Raw genomic sequence first — 13,802 nt, forward strand, 5'->3', positions numbered from 1 at the left:
GTGGCTCAAAACAAAAAATTTACCGGCGTTACAAAGATGGCGGCCGAACTTGAGGAAATGGCGCCTCCATTTTCACTTCATTCTATGGACAATACTGGTTCCTCTGGTAAAAATAAGATAGAATTGGGGACCGAAGAAGAAGAAGAAGAAAAAGGGCAGGAACACAAAGGGGTTTTCGTTTTAAGAGAAAAAAGTGGAGTTATTCACCCGGTTGACTACAAATATAGAGTTGGTGAGTTTTAATTCAATATTCACGTGTACTTTTGCACAACAAACGCATGACTGACGATTCAGACAACGGAATTGAGATTTAGATTGTCTGATTTAAAAGCAACCATTATACTTTAAAAGCCTTTTTTTTTTTTTACATACATCTGAGCACTCAACATGAAGTGTATCGGGCGTGGAAGCTTTACCTCCAAACAGTAAAATGTTGCAACAACTACAGCTTACAATAAGCCTATCACGCCAGATCAAGCGCTTACCAAAAATATCCGGCCGAGCAAACAGCAAACTTTTAATTTTTTGTAGCCAAGCGTTATTAGTTCAGATAAATTGTCGTCTGGGGTCTCGCATCCCTGTAATGTTCTTGTTGTGGTTGTTGCTTACATAAGCTAAGGAAACTTCTGCTATTTTTTGGTCATCCACTTTAATCTCCTTCTTTGCCTAATGTCAGTGGCATTACATAATCTTTTAATGGGTCAATCAGAATGAAATTTGGGGGAGGAGGAGGCTGTACTTGGGAGGGATGCCATGCCAGTATTGTTACAGGGCTGAAGGGGGGTTTTAGCATTTAGCTCTTTAACACTCGAAATGTCAGCCTAATAGAAACTCTTTATTGTGGCCAAGTTACATAATCAACTGAGTCGTTAAAACTAGATCATCTTGTATTATCCCCACTGATGCAGCACCACAGTTTCTTTATTCAGTACATGTACATTTTTTCAGTTTAGTATAGATAAAGAGAAGGTGATTTTTGAGCTTCGAATGAAAAAGATAATGGTATTTATATATGACAGATGTTATAGATAAACGTGCACTTTAGAAATGGCAATTATGATGCTTGCAACATTCTCTGAATTCCCAGCAGTATGCAGGATGCCAGTCAGATGAACAATCTGATATTGGCCTGGCTTACTGTTTCTGGGGTGTCTGTGGCTTTGTGGTATAGCTCCAGGTGGGGAATCTGTAGGTCTGAAGCACGATTCCTCCTAGTGAATCAGAATTTTGTCTTTATCCTATGCTCGTGGCTTGATTAAAAACATCTTTCCCCAACAACACTCATCTTTTTGGCAGTCAACTGTTGAAACCAATTCTTGTTAAAAAAGGTAGAAAATTACAACTTTTGGGTACTTCAGGTACTTGTGATGATAGAGACTTGTTTTCATTGATAAGAAATACTTTTAGTTAATCTGTCTTTGATACTCCAACTTTTGACTTAATTATACCACTAATTTTACCATTATGATATTAGGGCTATGAAACCAGCCAAATATGCTACAGTATTACACTGTAGAACAGGGAAAAAATATGCACAGAAAGAGGGGCCAAAAAGTCATCTGGCTGAATAATCCAAACTTTGATAGTTTGCTTTGGTTTTTCAGGCTCGACTTATTTAAAAACAATTACCTTTAAGCCCAACAGATTTTTTTTGTAGCTAGGTCACAAACAACATTTAAGGTCAAAAACAACACTTATTATCATTAGTTTTTTTGTTTTTGTTTCATCTTCCTTGCACCCCCTCTGCAATCTAGAAAATGCTGAGATAATGCTTTCGGAATTATTTATCAAACTAATAATTAAAATACTAGAAAATGAAATAGCAGAAGAATAAAATATCCCTTGTTCTAAGGGTTTGTATGTACTACAGGTGGACATTTTGTTTCGTGGCTAAATTTTCCTTATTCCCCTGAAAAATACTACACAACTTGCAAAATAACAGCATTTTTGCTTGCATGCAATTGGGCTTAAACACATCACGTGATTGATTATTCCAGAGTTCACACTGGGGGATATTCAAGAATGTCACCTGAGTGATATTCCCCAATTTTCAAACCTTAAATCTAGTACAATAACTTTTTTTTTTAATTAATTCAAGATGAGAGAATGTTTAATGGTTGTTATAGAAGAAGGGAAATATTTTTTTGTTCATAAAGAAAACTCAAAGGAAAACATTTCATGCAGCATAGAACAGGTAATGTCTGCAAACCAATTTAGTGTATATTTGCATGCCAAATAGAGGTTATTGTTTATGTATTACAGGACTGTGTATTTTTTAGACCATCATAGGTATTTTCAGATAAGAGATGAAAAAAAATTTTTGATTAAGTCAACACCTTTCAGTTAAAAAATTGGGTCAGTCAGATGACAATTAAAGGGAAGTAGGGAAGGGATAACTTTAACCAAATAAAAATTCACAAATTAATTCTTAGATTTGTACCCATACGTCAAAGTAGAAACCCCTTGTACTGTTAGTTGGAAAATATAGGGCTGGCTATTGAAAGAGGTCTAACACAAACCATGGTTCTATACAAGGAGTAGGTGTTAGGGATTCTGTATCCTTCCACAGGTAGCTTTTGATAATAACTATTATTTTAGATAAAAGGTTCAGCTAAATTGAAGATAGTGTGGAATTTTTTAAGGCTTTACTTTGTTTGTGGACATTGATGAATATTTCTTGGAACCCCTAAAACCAGTTTCACCTCTGTGCATGCTGAAAAATATTTTGTGAAAATTTTTTTGTTGTATTATTTTGACCATACCTTTGATACAGCTTCAACTGTTGACTTCCACAATCTGAATTGTGATTCTCTCTTCTTGCCACCTTAGGTTCTCTCGTGAAATTTGAATGTAACAAGTTTAAAGAATTTGAATGCTGTTATACAAACTTAGGTGTCATTTTCTGGCTGTCCAAGTCTATTTAAACTTCTTCATAATGTTTTTAACATACAGTTTTCATTCAAAGTACTACAAAGAGTAATACAACTTACCATATGTAACTAATTTATATGTCAATACAGCTATGCTGACCTTGCTACATTTTGTAAGTTGTGAGCTGTCTTTTAAACACTGTAACATTTCAGTCCTTTTTACAAAATCCAGCTGATAATATCCACGCAAATTCTGAAATCTCTTGGAATATTTAATTATTGAAGATAAATATTGGTCAACTTCATGCATCATCACCTTTCTGTGGGATGTTTCTTGAATGGCTTTTTTCATTATCCTGGTTATTGTCAAAGGTATTAGAGCATGACTAACCAGTCTGAGAATTCTTTCCAATAGGTGCTTCTCAGATGATAAATAGTTTTAACTTGCTTCTTGGTGCTTAGTGAAACTTATAACACTTTGTTAATCTTTAGGATTTAGGGGTTTTGTTGCCATGGAATTTTTGGGGTACTGATAGAATTTATGATTGCATATGCAACAACAAACTTCAAATTGAAAACCACAAGGAGGAATATTGATGAATCAAAATATTAGGATTTGCATGATAATAGTAATCTTTAAAACTTGTTGCATCAGGCAGCCTGCTACACAATTGTATTTTCTGTACAGCAACTAAAAATTTCCATCTGAAGAACTCAGGAATTGGTAATGGAGACTCACAATGAAGATGTTGTCTACAAGAATCCAGGTTTTGTTATAAATGCATCTTAAGGCTGTAATTGTCGTTTAGATATTCAAAGAATGCCTATTTGAACTTTTGAGAAATATTCATCACAAACTTACTAACTTGTGGCTTATTTCAATTATTTTATGCACATTTTCATAAAATGCATGAAAATCAAGTGGTTCTCACTAGTAGGGATTAGTTTTTGTGTAACTGGAGTTGGCATTTTATCAATTCAAGTCAAATGCTAGCTTCAGGAATGGTTAGAGTCTACAATTACCATAAATGAATGTGGAACAACTGGTTTGTTATTCCACTAAGTGAGAGAAAGAAGCTGTCTTGGAAAATAAAATCCCAGGAGTTCGTTGTGCAGTCATATGATGAAAAGTGGAGAAGCAACATTTATGTTCACATTTTTGCTATATGCTGTAGGTTAAAGAAGAATTCAGGTTGAAAAGATTTACATCCAGGTTGACTAATGTAGTTTTATGTTTTTCCTTGTTGAAGAATCTAAAGTAATTATCTGACACAGTGGAAAATGCAAATGAAACCAGTATTCTACACTGTAGATGTATGGTCACAAAATACCCTCATAGTAAATGGCAAAAATAGATAAAAGTAATACTGTGATGACAACTGTGAGTTGTTATTACATATAGATGAAAAGTAACTTTTAGTAAGCATAATGCAGATATAAGATAAGTTGGTTTTACACCTGAGCTGATAGTATAAAGTGGTCACTTTTTCTAAAACTGACTTTGTGAGTGTCAGCCCTACACTGGAGGGAATAGGAGAGTTGGCTTAGGAAAGTCTTTATGGTGTCCAACTTACAAACGGTAAGATGTAGGTGTATGGTACATTTCCATTTTTAAAAAAGCAATACCAGACAAATTAAAAATTTAGTGCTAATTTGACCTGACATTTTACCATTTTCCTTTTTAATTTTTAGATACTTGCTATCCTGGATATAATCCCCGTTTTGTCAATGCACCAACTGTTATCACGTTGGTTGGTTTACCAGCAAGGGGCAAAACATATATGGCCAAAAAACTGGGTCGTTATCTCAACTGGATAGGCATCAAAACAAAAGGCAAGGTTTCTTGAGTACATAATTAAAAGCGCATGACTTTTTTGTTAGTGCATGTTTAAGGGCATCAAGTCCCTGTATGGTCTTCTCTGCTTTTTTTGTTTTTTCAACTCTCTCTCTCTCTCTCTTATCTCTTACATGTATTAACATATTGAACTATATGAAAGATGAGGATATTGAGTGTGCTTTTTAGCAAACCTCTTAAGTTAGCTACCAAAAGTCTCTGTTTTGGTGAACTAATTAATTCTTTGATTGTATAGATGAGTAGCACAATCACCATGCCCTTAGGGGGTTGACTGTAAACTTTCAGTGATTTCTTCTGTTTTACATTTTCATTGAAGCCAAATCTTTGCTTACAGGTAAAGTTGTTCTTATTGATTATAGTAAAAGCAAAAAAATCAGAAAACCACATTGCTGTCTTTGAGAAAATACCCGTGAAAGATGAAAAATCGACCCAATTTTGGTTGTAACGCGTAACACAATCTCAGTGGTAAAATTTTTTTAAATACATTTTTCACTGAAAGAAAGCTCGTTTGAGCAAACAAATTACACCTAATGATAACACACAATAAACACTACATTTGAGCAAAACTTTGACATTTCAAGTTTATTAAAACGCATAGAAAAGATTTATCATTCTTAAGTATCCTTTGTGTAACGCTGGGTTTCAGAATTTGGAAGTACACCAAGTTGTTGTCCGCAGAATGACTGAACTGGAATCCTGTGGGAACAAAAACACATTAACCAAATGCTTATACTTGGTGTTCTAAAATAGCGAAAAATCAGTCTAAAGGATTGACTATAAACGGAGAAATATCAGTGTAAAACAGTCGCTACAGTTTTGTAAAACCTGATTACGCAATAATATTTTTCATCAACTTACCTGCTCCTTCGCTACTATACTTCAAACACGGCAAAGTCGGGTTTTGAAATCGATTACACTTCAATGCTCATAAGTTTCTCTTGTCATTTCCAAGTTTTCGAGTCCATATCTTTAGAAACAGCCAAAATATTCACTTTTGACCGAGTTGCTACGCTTTTTACCATGTTAACGCCATATTGAGAACGGAGTCTCGCCACAAATGCCAACAAAAGCGCTATGTCGGGAGTCTTCAAGCTCAATAATTTTTCTGAGATTTAGCCATCCATAAATATCGCTTCAAGTGCACTTGACAAGAGGTATGGTTAACAAAAAGGAAGAAAAGCTTGCGAGGATCAAAGAGTGGAGGAGGAAAAAGCAGGAAAAGAATAGGCTAAGGAATCTAAAATATAATGAAAAGAATCGCAAAAAGAGAGCTGAATTTCCAATAGAAAAATGGTGATGTGATCTTCAAGTTGTAAAAAGAGGCAGAAAGTCTGTTTTTAGAGTGCCAGTTGATCTCACTAGGGAGATACTAGCCTCCATGTAATACAAAATTTTATTATTTCTACTTTTTACTGTGTCAGTGAACTCGAAATTGATTATTTGTGAAAAAGACCACACCCACAAGGGATTATGGGTAAATACAAATTGGAATCAAATGTGACAAAAATAAAATAGTTTGAAATAAATCAGTTGTAATAGTAAATGTGAATTTAAAACAGACCTAAAGAAGTGATTTTGTCCCAAACTAGCAATTTTCACATTTTCCATACATGTTACGGAAGTGGGTATGGTGATTGTGCTACTCATCATAAGCCAATCTGAAGAGACATTCCATTTTGGATCACATGCCTACCCCCAATATTGTGTTTTAAGGGCTTTGCCCAGGTCTCTCTCTTTCCGCAAGCTGTAGTTTCTAAAAGGGATTCACATGACCCAAAATTAAATTTAAAAGCACACAGTATATATATATATATATATATATATATATATATATATATATATATATATATATATATATATATATATATATACGTATCCCTTTTTATAGAAGAAAAAAACATTAAATTTAGCTTTTTCTGGGATAATTATCCTTACCATTAAAAACTGCATATCTTAACTTGATAAAGATCCCATGTGGAGTAGCAAGGAGTTACATTGTGACCATTTCTTGGAAGTGTTCAATATACTTGACTCAGGAACAAAAAGTTGGGTTCAATCTCTGGCCTTCATCTTTTCACCCAGCACATTCTCTCCTCTGCTCAGCAATGATTGTGCCAGGACTTTGACTTGTAGTCTAGCACACTTTTTATCTAGTTGTCTTTACTTTTTTAACAATTATTTGCTTAAGGCAAAGTGAACATTGTTGAATAATCCTTGAGACAAAGTCAAGGAGATTATTGAACAATATTTGCTAAGCATTATTGAATTTAGTATAATTGCTTACTCAGGAGATTTTGAATTTAATTGTAAATTCTTTGTTTTTGTGGACTGTTCTGTGACAATTGATCACCTTGCACAAGGTGATTATAGCAAGATATGACACAATCCTCAACCAATCAGAGTGAACACATCTCTATAATCACCACAGCAATTATACTAATAAAGTAAATAAATATTATGATGAATTGCCCTTTACATGTTTAACCAGTGGTAGTTGTTTAATACATGTATATGTATTGCATGACAGTATGATTGTAATATTCAAATTTAAGTAAAATTTTGACATTCACTTGTGGTATACAGTGTTCTCCTTTTCAGGCAGTAACCAGTAACATTTACCGCCTGTAGCACCTCTTATTACTGGTTAACATTGCTTGGAATTCTTGAAAATTCAACATGTAAAAGGATTGCTTTATGGGTGTGAAAATTTATTTTACCTGTCATGCTTAAAATAAGGGAGAACACTGGTATATCATACTAAGGCAATAAGTTACAGAAAGTTTGTTAAAAGGACTTGCAAATAGATGCTTTCTTTTTCTTTATTTAGTGTTCAATGTTGGTGAGTACAGAAGAAGGGCAGTGGGGTCTGATAAACTACATGACTTTTTCCGTGTGGACAATGCCGAAGCACAAAAAGTCAGGAGGTGTGTGCATTGGTGTAATCAGTAAATATACATTTGTAAAGGAGGCCAACTAGGCTAGTGAACACATACATTCACTGCCAAAGGGCAATCATCAATTGTTAGATCCTGACATGTGTACTGTACAACAGCATAAGTTTTGCCACAGCTTTTCATTTCACCAGTACTAAGACTGGAACAAAGAAATCAGCATTAATTTATTAGTAACAAAACAAGTGGCTCAAATTAACTGGCACAAAGTAATTTTGCATGATAATTCCATAAACCTGTTTAACTTTTTCTTACAATTATGGTGCATTTTCCATCAGACAGGTGATGAGAAAGGAGATAAACTTACTGATTGAGGATGTAATAATTGTTTAAATGATTATTTTATGTTTTACCATCAAACTCAAGAGACTGAATGTGATCACCTTGATAATGGGATATTGGGATGTGTTAGTAAACCCCAAAGACAGAAAATGTTTAGCATCACTGTGCACAGTAATTTACATTGCTTGATTGGCATACCTAAGCAAGGCAATCACTGTCAGAAGTTTTCCGTTGTTCACTGCTTTCTGACTTCCACCGTTGAAAGCAATTTGAAAACTTGTTGTTTTCCTACAGACAATGTGCTATAGCTTGCTTGGAAGATGTCAGCAAGTTTTTAACTTGTGCTGGACAAGTTGCAGTAAGTGTCTTCTGTTTATCATAGAACAAATTGTTTATACCATGGAACTTGTCTATGAATATATTTCAAATATTATTGATAATGTTATACCAATATTACATCATTCTGTCTTTTGATTTTAACCAGATATTTGATGCTACAAATACAACATTTGAGCGAAGGGCCTTAATCATGGACTTTTGCACAAAAAGAGGATTCAAGGTAACAAACATGCCACTAAAGCTAGGCCACAGTAATGAAGCTTACACAGCTTCCATAACTCAGGACAGGTTTTGTCAGTGTGACCATGATTTTATCGCTCTGAGTATTGTGTAGTCAGCTGTCTATACTCTGTATTTTGGTTCACCACAGTATTTTATGATGGTGGAGTTGTATGTCAGCTTCATCAACTGAATGATATTTTTATTTATTTTTGAGGTTTTTTTCATGGAATCCATTTGTGAAGATTCAGATATTGTCGCTGCAAATATTAAGGTTTGTTTTTTTTTTTGTGCAAATTGCATTATTTTTATACAGATTAAATAATTTTAATGAAAAGATAAATTCAATACAACTTTCTTTAAGCTATCATGCTGTAGCCACAGCTCTGTATCTCAGTTTTTTCCCATCTCTGTTCCCTTCGCATGGCTTGTTCCATTAGATCTGCCCTAGCACATAGAATTATAGTGCTAGGGTAATTTATGTATGTATGTGAACAATGCAGACCCAAAATCAATGTTGTAAAGGCAATAATTTGACTTTTGTTCTTGTAATTCACATATAAATCACAGTGTTGAAAGCTCTTTGTCTTATTACCAATTATATTTGTTTTTCCTTGTTGAGTCAAACATTTTTTTATGGCATGTCTCATTTAATTGCAAGCAACAAACTTTACCAGCCAGGAGAATCAAAATCTAAAGAACATTTAAACCTGATGCACTTAGTCACAGGGTATAGGAATTAGTTATCATTAAGCAATACCCTGGTGTCAAAGCTATTGATAGACCATGGTCAACCGTGGTCTTTCCATGGTGCTCCATGGTCAACAACCATGTCAACCATGATTTGGCAATGGTGGAACCATGAATGTTAAATGGCACAAAATTGACTGTGGTCAACCTTGGTCAAGACTTGTGGTCAATAGGGCTTGTCAGTGTATGAGTTACTAAGTATGACCACGACTAGAAAACATGTAGAATTAATGTTTCGCTACGTCGAAGGGCTAACGCTCGAAATGTCGGCTTTGAAACTGTTTACGGTGGCCAATTAACCTTATCAACTACAGTGATAAACCAGATTATCATGTTTTGAAAGAGACAGGTTCTTCATGGTGTGTAATGTACTTAAAAAATGCTTTTATTCCTCCATTGTATTTGTGTTTGACTTTTCGTTTAATAATTTGTTTTTGTGTTCATTTGGTGCGTTTGTTCGTGCAGTTGTTCCTCTGAACACAAAACCAACTGCCCAGAAAATTAATGAAGAGAAGCAATCTTTGTCCTTACATCCACCTGTTTGATCACTCATTCGTTCATTCATTCGTTCATTCATTTTTATTTATTCCATTTCCTTCCTTTAAGATTTCTCTGTTCTTCTTGCTTTCATTATTTACTGGTAAACTGCATTGACCGTTCTGTATGTCTGTTTAAGATGTGCGCGGATAGTTTACTCGACCCTAAAGTACATGTAAGATTTGACAATGTTAATTGAATTCCAAGTACCTTTAATATTTTTCATCACAGGCTAGTGCTTTGTTTCTATATATAAAAGACAAAGGACCTTGGCGCACGCAATTTCTTCAAACTCCGTTTACATTTCTAGGCTTTCTTGTCTTTCCTTTTATTTTTCTTTTCCATCAAGGTTTTAAACTTCCTAAACTAGATCATGCTGAATTTGCTTTTTGTATTTTTATTTACAGGTGATGGGACATGAATTTCTCAGTAATGAGGAGTTTAAAACATGGGAGGTATGGGTAGATTCTCCAGCTTCAACTTTACCTCCGCAGGAAGTTAAAGTTTTCAGCCCAGACTATGTGACTGTGGACCGAGATACAGCCGTTAAAGATTTCAGGAAGCGTATCAAGCACTACGAGGATGCATATGAACCACTTTCATTAGAAAAAGAGGGGTGAGTTAAAACAATTCTGTTAATTCTGGTTAAAACAAACAAACAAACAAACAGACAGACAAACAAATAAAAGCAATAGTTCAAACTGGAAAAGCCCTTTACATAATCTGTTAACCCTTCAGTCCCTAATGTCAGTATTTTATATTCTCCATACTGTTCTCTATACATTTACTAAAGTGCTGACAAGGAGAATTTGTTTAAAAATCAAGAGCTTCTTTAGTTGGTGATCATTTCCTTTTATCTCGTGACCTTAATGTGTGATTCAGGGGTGATTGGGTTGATTAATGCTCTGATCTTTCTTTTCTCCCCTCTTACCGTCCTTTTAATTTATCGTCCTCTCACTGTGGTTCAGTTTCTCCCTTCTCTCTTGGCAATTCCTGCATAAATTATACTATCCACCAGTTTCCCTTCAATATGTACTCTCCCGCATTCTCCCTCACTCTCCCGCACTCTCCCGTACTCTCCCGCACTCCCCCATACTCTCCCGTACTCTCCCATTCATAATCCATTCTTGTGTCCAATCTTCTCCCAACGCATCTTCTTGCTTTCATCCTTATTTTATTTGTTTTCTCACCTTTCTCACCCTTTTGTCCTCCTCACACCTATCCTTGCTTCTCGGCATTTGACGAGTAAGTGACGATCTACTTGTACAATTTATGATTTCCCCCCCCCCCCCCCCCAAAAAAAAAAAAATAAATAAAGAAAGAAAAAATAAAAACAAAGCAAAACAAAAGAAACAAACAAAAACAGCAAGAATCAATTTTGACATAGCTGATAGATTAATTTATACATGTATTTATTTCTCTTCGTATTTTTCTATTTAAAAGGCATCTTTCATTCATCAAGATCATCAATGCAGGAGAACAGTACATAGTAAACAGCATTGATGGTAAGTCTCGGCAATGGAATATGATGAAATACAGAAGTTCAATATGAATTGATTAAAGCTAATTTTGGAATAGTTTTTAGAGTTTGCATGACTTGCTTCATGAAGATAATAACGTTGTAAGTATTATGTCAAAAATAAAGGTTATGCAGAGTAAACAGTTACATGTTTATTGGTTGAATATTGTTCGGTAGGTTACCTTCAAAGCAGAGCAGTCTATTTTTTGATGAACTCCCACATCAAGAAGAGGTCAATATATCTTGCTAGGGTGAGTTTTTTTTCCCCATTTCCTCCAGACTGACACCGAGTGGAATGATTCACTCATAGTGCAAATACAGGTGTAACGGAGTAAACCTACTTTGGCGACATGTGTATTTTGTATAAATTTTCTAAGCAACTAACCCAGTATTGATAGGAATTTTGGGGGTAAAAACAAGCCAAATCCTGAGGAATACTTTATATTTAATACATAATATGAATACGTCCCATTTATTCTATGGTAAGGTAGTGTTGGGGTAAATCCGAGCGATCTCATTGGTTTTTACTTGGTAGGGATTTTGCCATATGGACGATTTCTACGGAAACGGTTATGGGCTGTGTATTTTTGTTCTTGAAAGCCGGAAAATTCCAATTAACTAGTGCCATATAATAAGTTACTTACTAACCTTACTTGCCCGAGCAGTACTGAGAAATATTGGCCCTCGGTCGTTTTTGTACGGCCCTCGTGCTCGGTTTGTAAGAAGTTAATATTTACGTTTTAAGTACGAGATGAGGGTCTTAAACTTGTCCCCTTTTTTGTGGCAAGGAGAAAGAAAACCGAATATTTCATAAACCTCACAAATACTATTGTTTAATTATTTTGAAAATAATTATATCTCAGTATTTTGATATGCAAGTCCTCAAAATTGTTTGGGTTCATTGTAGCATGGTGAGAGTGAATTTAATGTTCAAAAGAGACTTGGGGGCGATTCTGATCTGACAGCCAAAGGAGAGGAGGTATGTCGCTGTCATTAACACTGATTTTGTAATTGAGGTATTACAGACCTTAAGCAAGAACACGACGGCGACGGCGACGGCGACGGCGACGGCAACGAGGACGTGGCAAAACAAAAGATCAGAACAGTGGCCTTGCACGTGCGTTTTAAAACTTTGTACGTTTCTTAGCCGTCCTTATTGCCAGTCGAAACCCGATTCTTGATACTTGAAGTTTTCGAGCTTCAAGGGTCAATTTTCATGAAATTCGGGACTATCAGCAAATCTTTGACTTGACTTTGCAACACCAATGAATGAACTACGCTCAACAGCATTCTCGTCTCTTTATTTCCTACAGTTTTCATCAGCTCTGGCGAAATTTATCGAAGATGAAAAAATCAAAGATTTAAAGGTTTGCAGAAACGTTATGTAACGAGTATCTGGAAATTAAAAATTTATCTGGCTCTCTTAGGTTTTTTTTCTTGTTATCGAACAAAAATAAACGGCTCACAAGATTATTTAGTTGCCCTCTGTCGTTGAACAAATTCAATGGTAAAGTGGTTGAACCTTTGTTCGTGTAGTCTCATCGTCCGGCGAGAGTAATCCTTAACCTAACTGTTGTCAATAACGGGGGAATAACTTTTTTTCCCTTTTTTTTAACTTGGTTGCATTAATTTTAGGTTTGGACAAGTCAGTTAAAAAGGGCAGTGGACACTGCTCAGTATCTCAAGGGAGTGACAACTGAGAGATGGAAGGCACTTAATGAAATGGACCACGTAAGTCGTTCCTTGTAGTTGTGCCAAAAAATGTTTTGTAATGATGGTATTTTGTGTGCTTTTCTAACGTTGGTTTCCTGCCATGCGAGTTTATCATTCACAACAGGGCTATTGTGTAATGTTCCCGAGGCTGAATCTTGGAAAAAAATGTCAGATAGTGAAACCGATATCTAGTCCATTAATCTGATTGGTCAGTTCAGTAGTTGTTTCCAAACATGTATGTGACAAATTTTGCTGTTTGATTTGACTTGTTCTGTCATTTCATTTTTCAGACGTTTATTTGATTAAATAATCAAATTATTGATAAAGAAAATATATTGACTAATTTTGTTTGTTTTTTTGTTTTCTATTTGTCTTGTTTCTTTTTTTTTTTATTCGATATCAGGGCATCTATGATGGAATGACTCTGGATGAGATAAAAAAGATGGACCCTGAAGAACACAAAGTTATAGAAGAACACCCGTTCAATTATCGATACCCCAGGGGAGAGGTAATGCTTCCTTTCCGTTACAAATTTCTTCCCCCTTCCCTCCCCCTCACAATGTGACATTAACCTTTGTTCAGGTCGAATCAAGTTTTTCAAGTTTGTCTTCCTCGTTGATTTTACAGTAATGATAGCAGTGTTCTCCCTTATTTTAAGCATGACAGATAAAATAAATTTTCAAACCGGTAAAGCAATCCTTTTACTTTTTAGATGGTAATAAGAGGTACTACAGGCGGTAATGTTACCGGTTACTGCCTGAAAAGGA

General features: G+C 35.1%; 1 protein-coding gene and 1 long non-coding RNA gene across 7 annotated transcripts in view; one reads left to right on the forward strand and one right to left on the reverse strand.

Annotated features, from left to right (window-relative positions):
* LOC113669899 (6-phosphofructo-2-kinase/fructose-2,6-bisphosphatase 1) overlaps positions 1-13,802 on the forward strand; it is a 17,254-nt gene continuing 3,452 nt past the window's right edge. Inside the window, exons 1-13 of one of the 6 annotated variants that reach the window (XM_089199217.1) lie at positions 1-232; positions 4,563-4,703; positions 7,553-7,649; positions 8,253-8,316; positions 8,443-8,517; positions 8,734-8,790; positions 10,298-10,419; positions 11,247-11,308; positions 11,500-11,573; positions 12,230-12,301; positions 12,636-12,689; positions 12,958-13,053; positions 13,439-13,543. In XM_089199217.1, the coding sequence (XP_089055343.1) occupies positions 37-232; positions 4,563-4,703; positions 7,553-7,649; positions 8,253-8,316; positions 8,443-8,517; positions 8,734-8,790; positions 10,298-10,419; positions 11,247-11,308; positions 11,500-11,573; positions 12,230-12,301; positions 12,636-12,689; positions 12,958-13,053; positions 13,439-13,543 (1,215 nt within the window). In that variant the 5' untranslated portion in view covers positions 1-36. Of the gene's footprint in view, positions 233-3,423; positions 4,450-4,562; positions 4,704-7,552; positions 7,650-8,252; positions 8,317-8,442; positions 8,518-8,733; positions 8,791-10,210; positions 10,420-11,246; positions 11,309-11,499; positions 11,574-12,229; positions 12,302-12,635; positions 12,690-12,957; positions 13,054-13,438; positions 13,544-13,802 lie in introns of those variants that run through there. The other 5 variants (XM_089199216.1, XM_089199218.1, XM_089199219.1 and 2 more) reach the window with 5 other exon arrangements.
* LOC149049244 (uncharacterized) lies at positions 1,074-3,126 on the reverse strand. Its single transcript, XR_016184670.1, has 3 exons — positions 2,991-3,126; positions 2,763-2,834; positions 1,074-1,211 (listed from the first exon to the last, which is right to left on the reverse strand). It is a non-coding gene; the product is annotated as an uncharacterized LOC149049244 (long non-coding RNA).

This window comes from Pocillopora damicornis, chromosome 3 (genome assembly GCF_964200805.1).
Source record: "Pocillopora damicornis chromosome 3, jaPocDami1.2, whole genome shotgun sequence".
Taxonomy (NCBI): Eukaryota; Metazoa; Cnidaria; class Anthozoa; order Scleractinia; family Pocilloporidae; genus Pocillopora; species Pocillopora damicornis.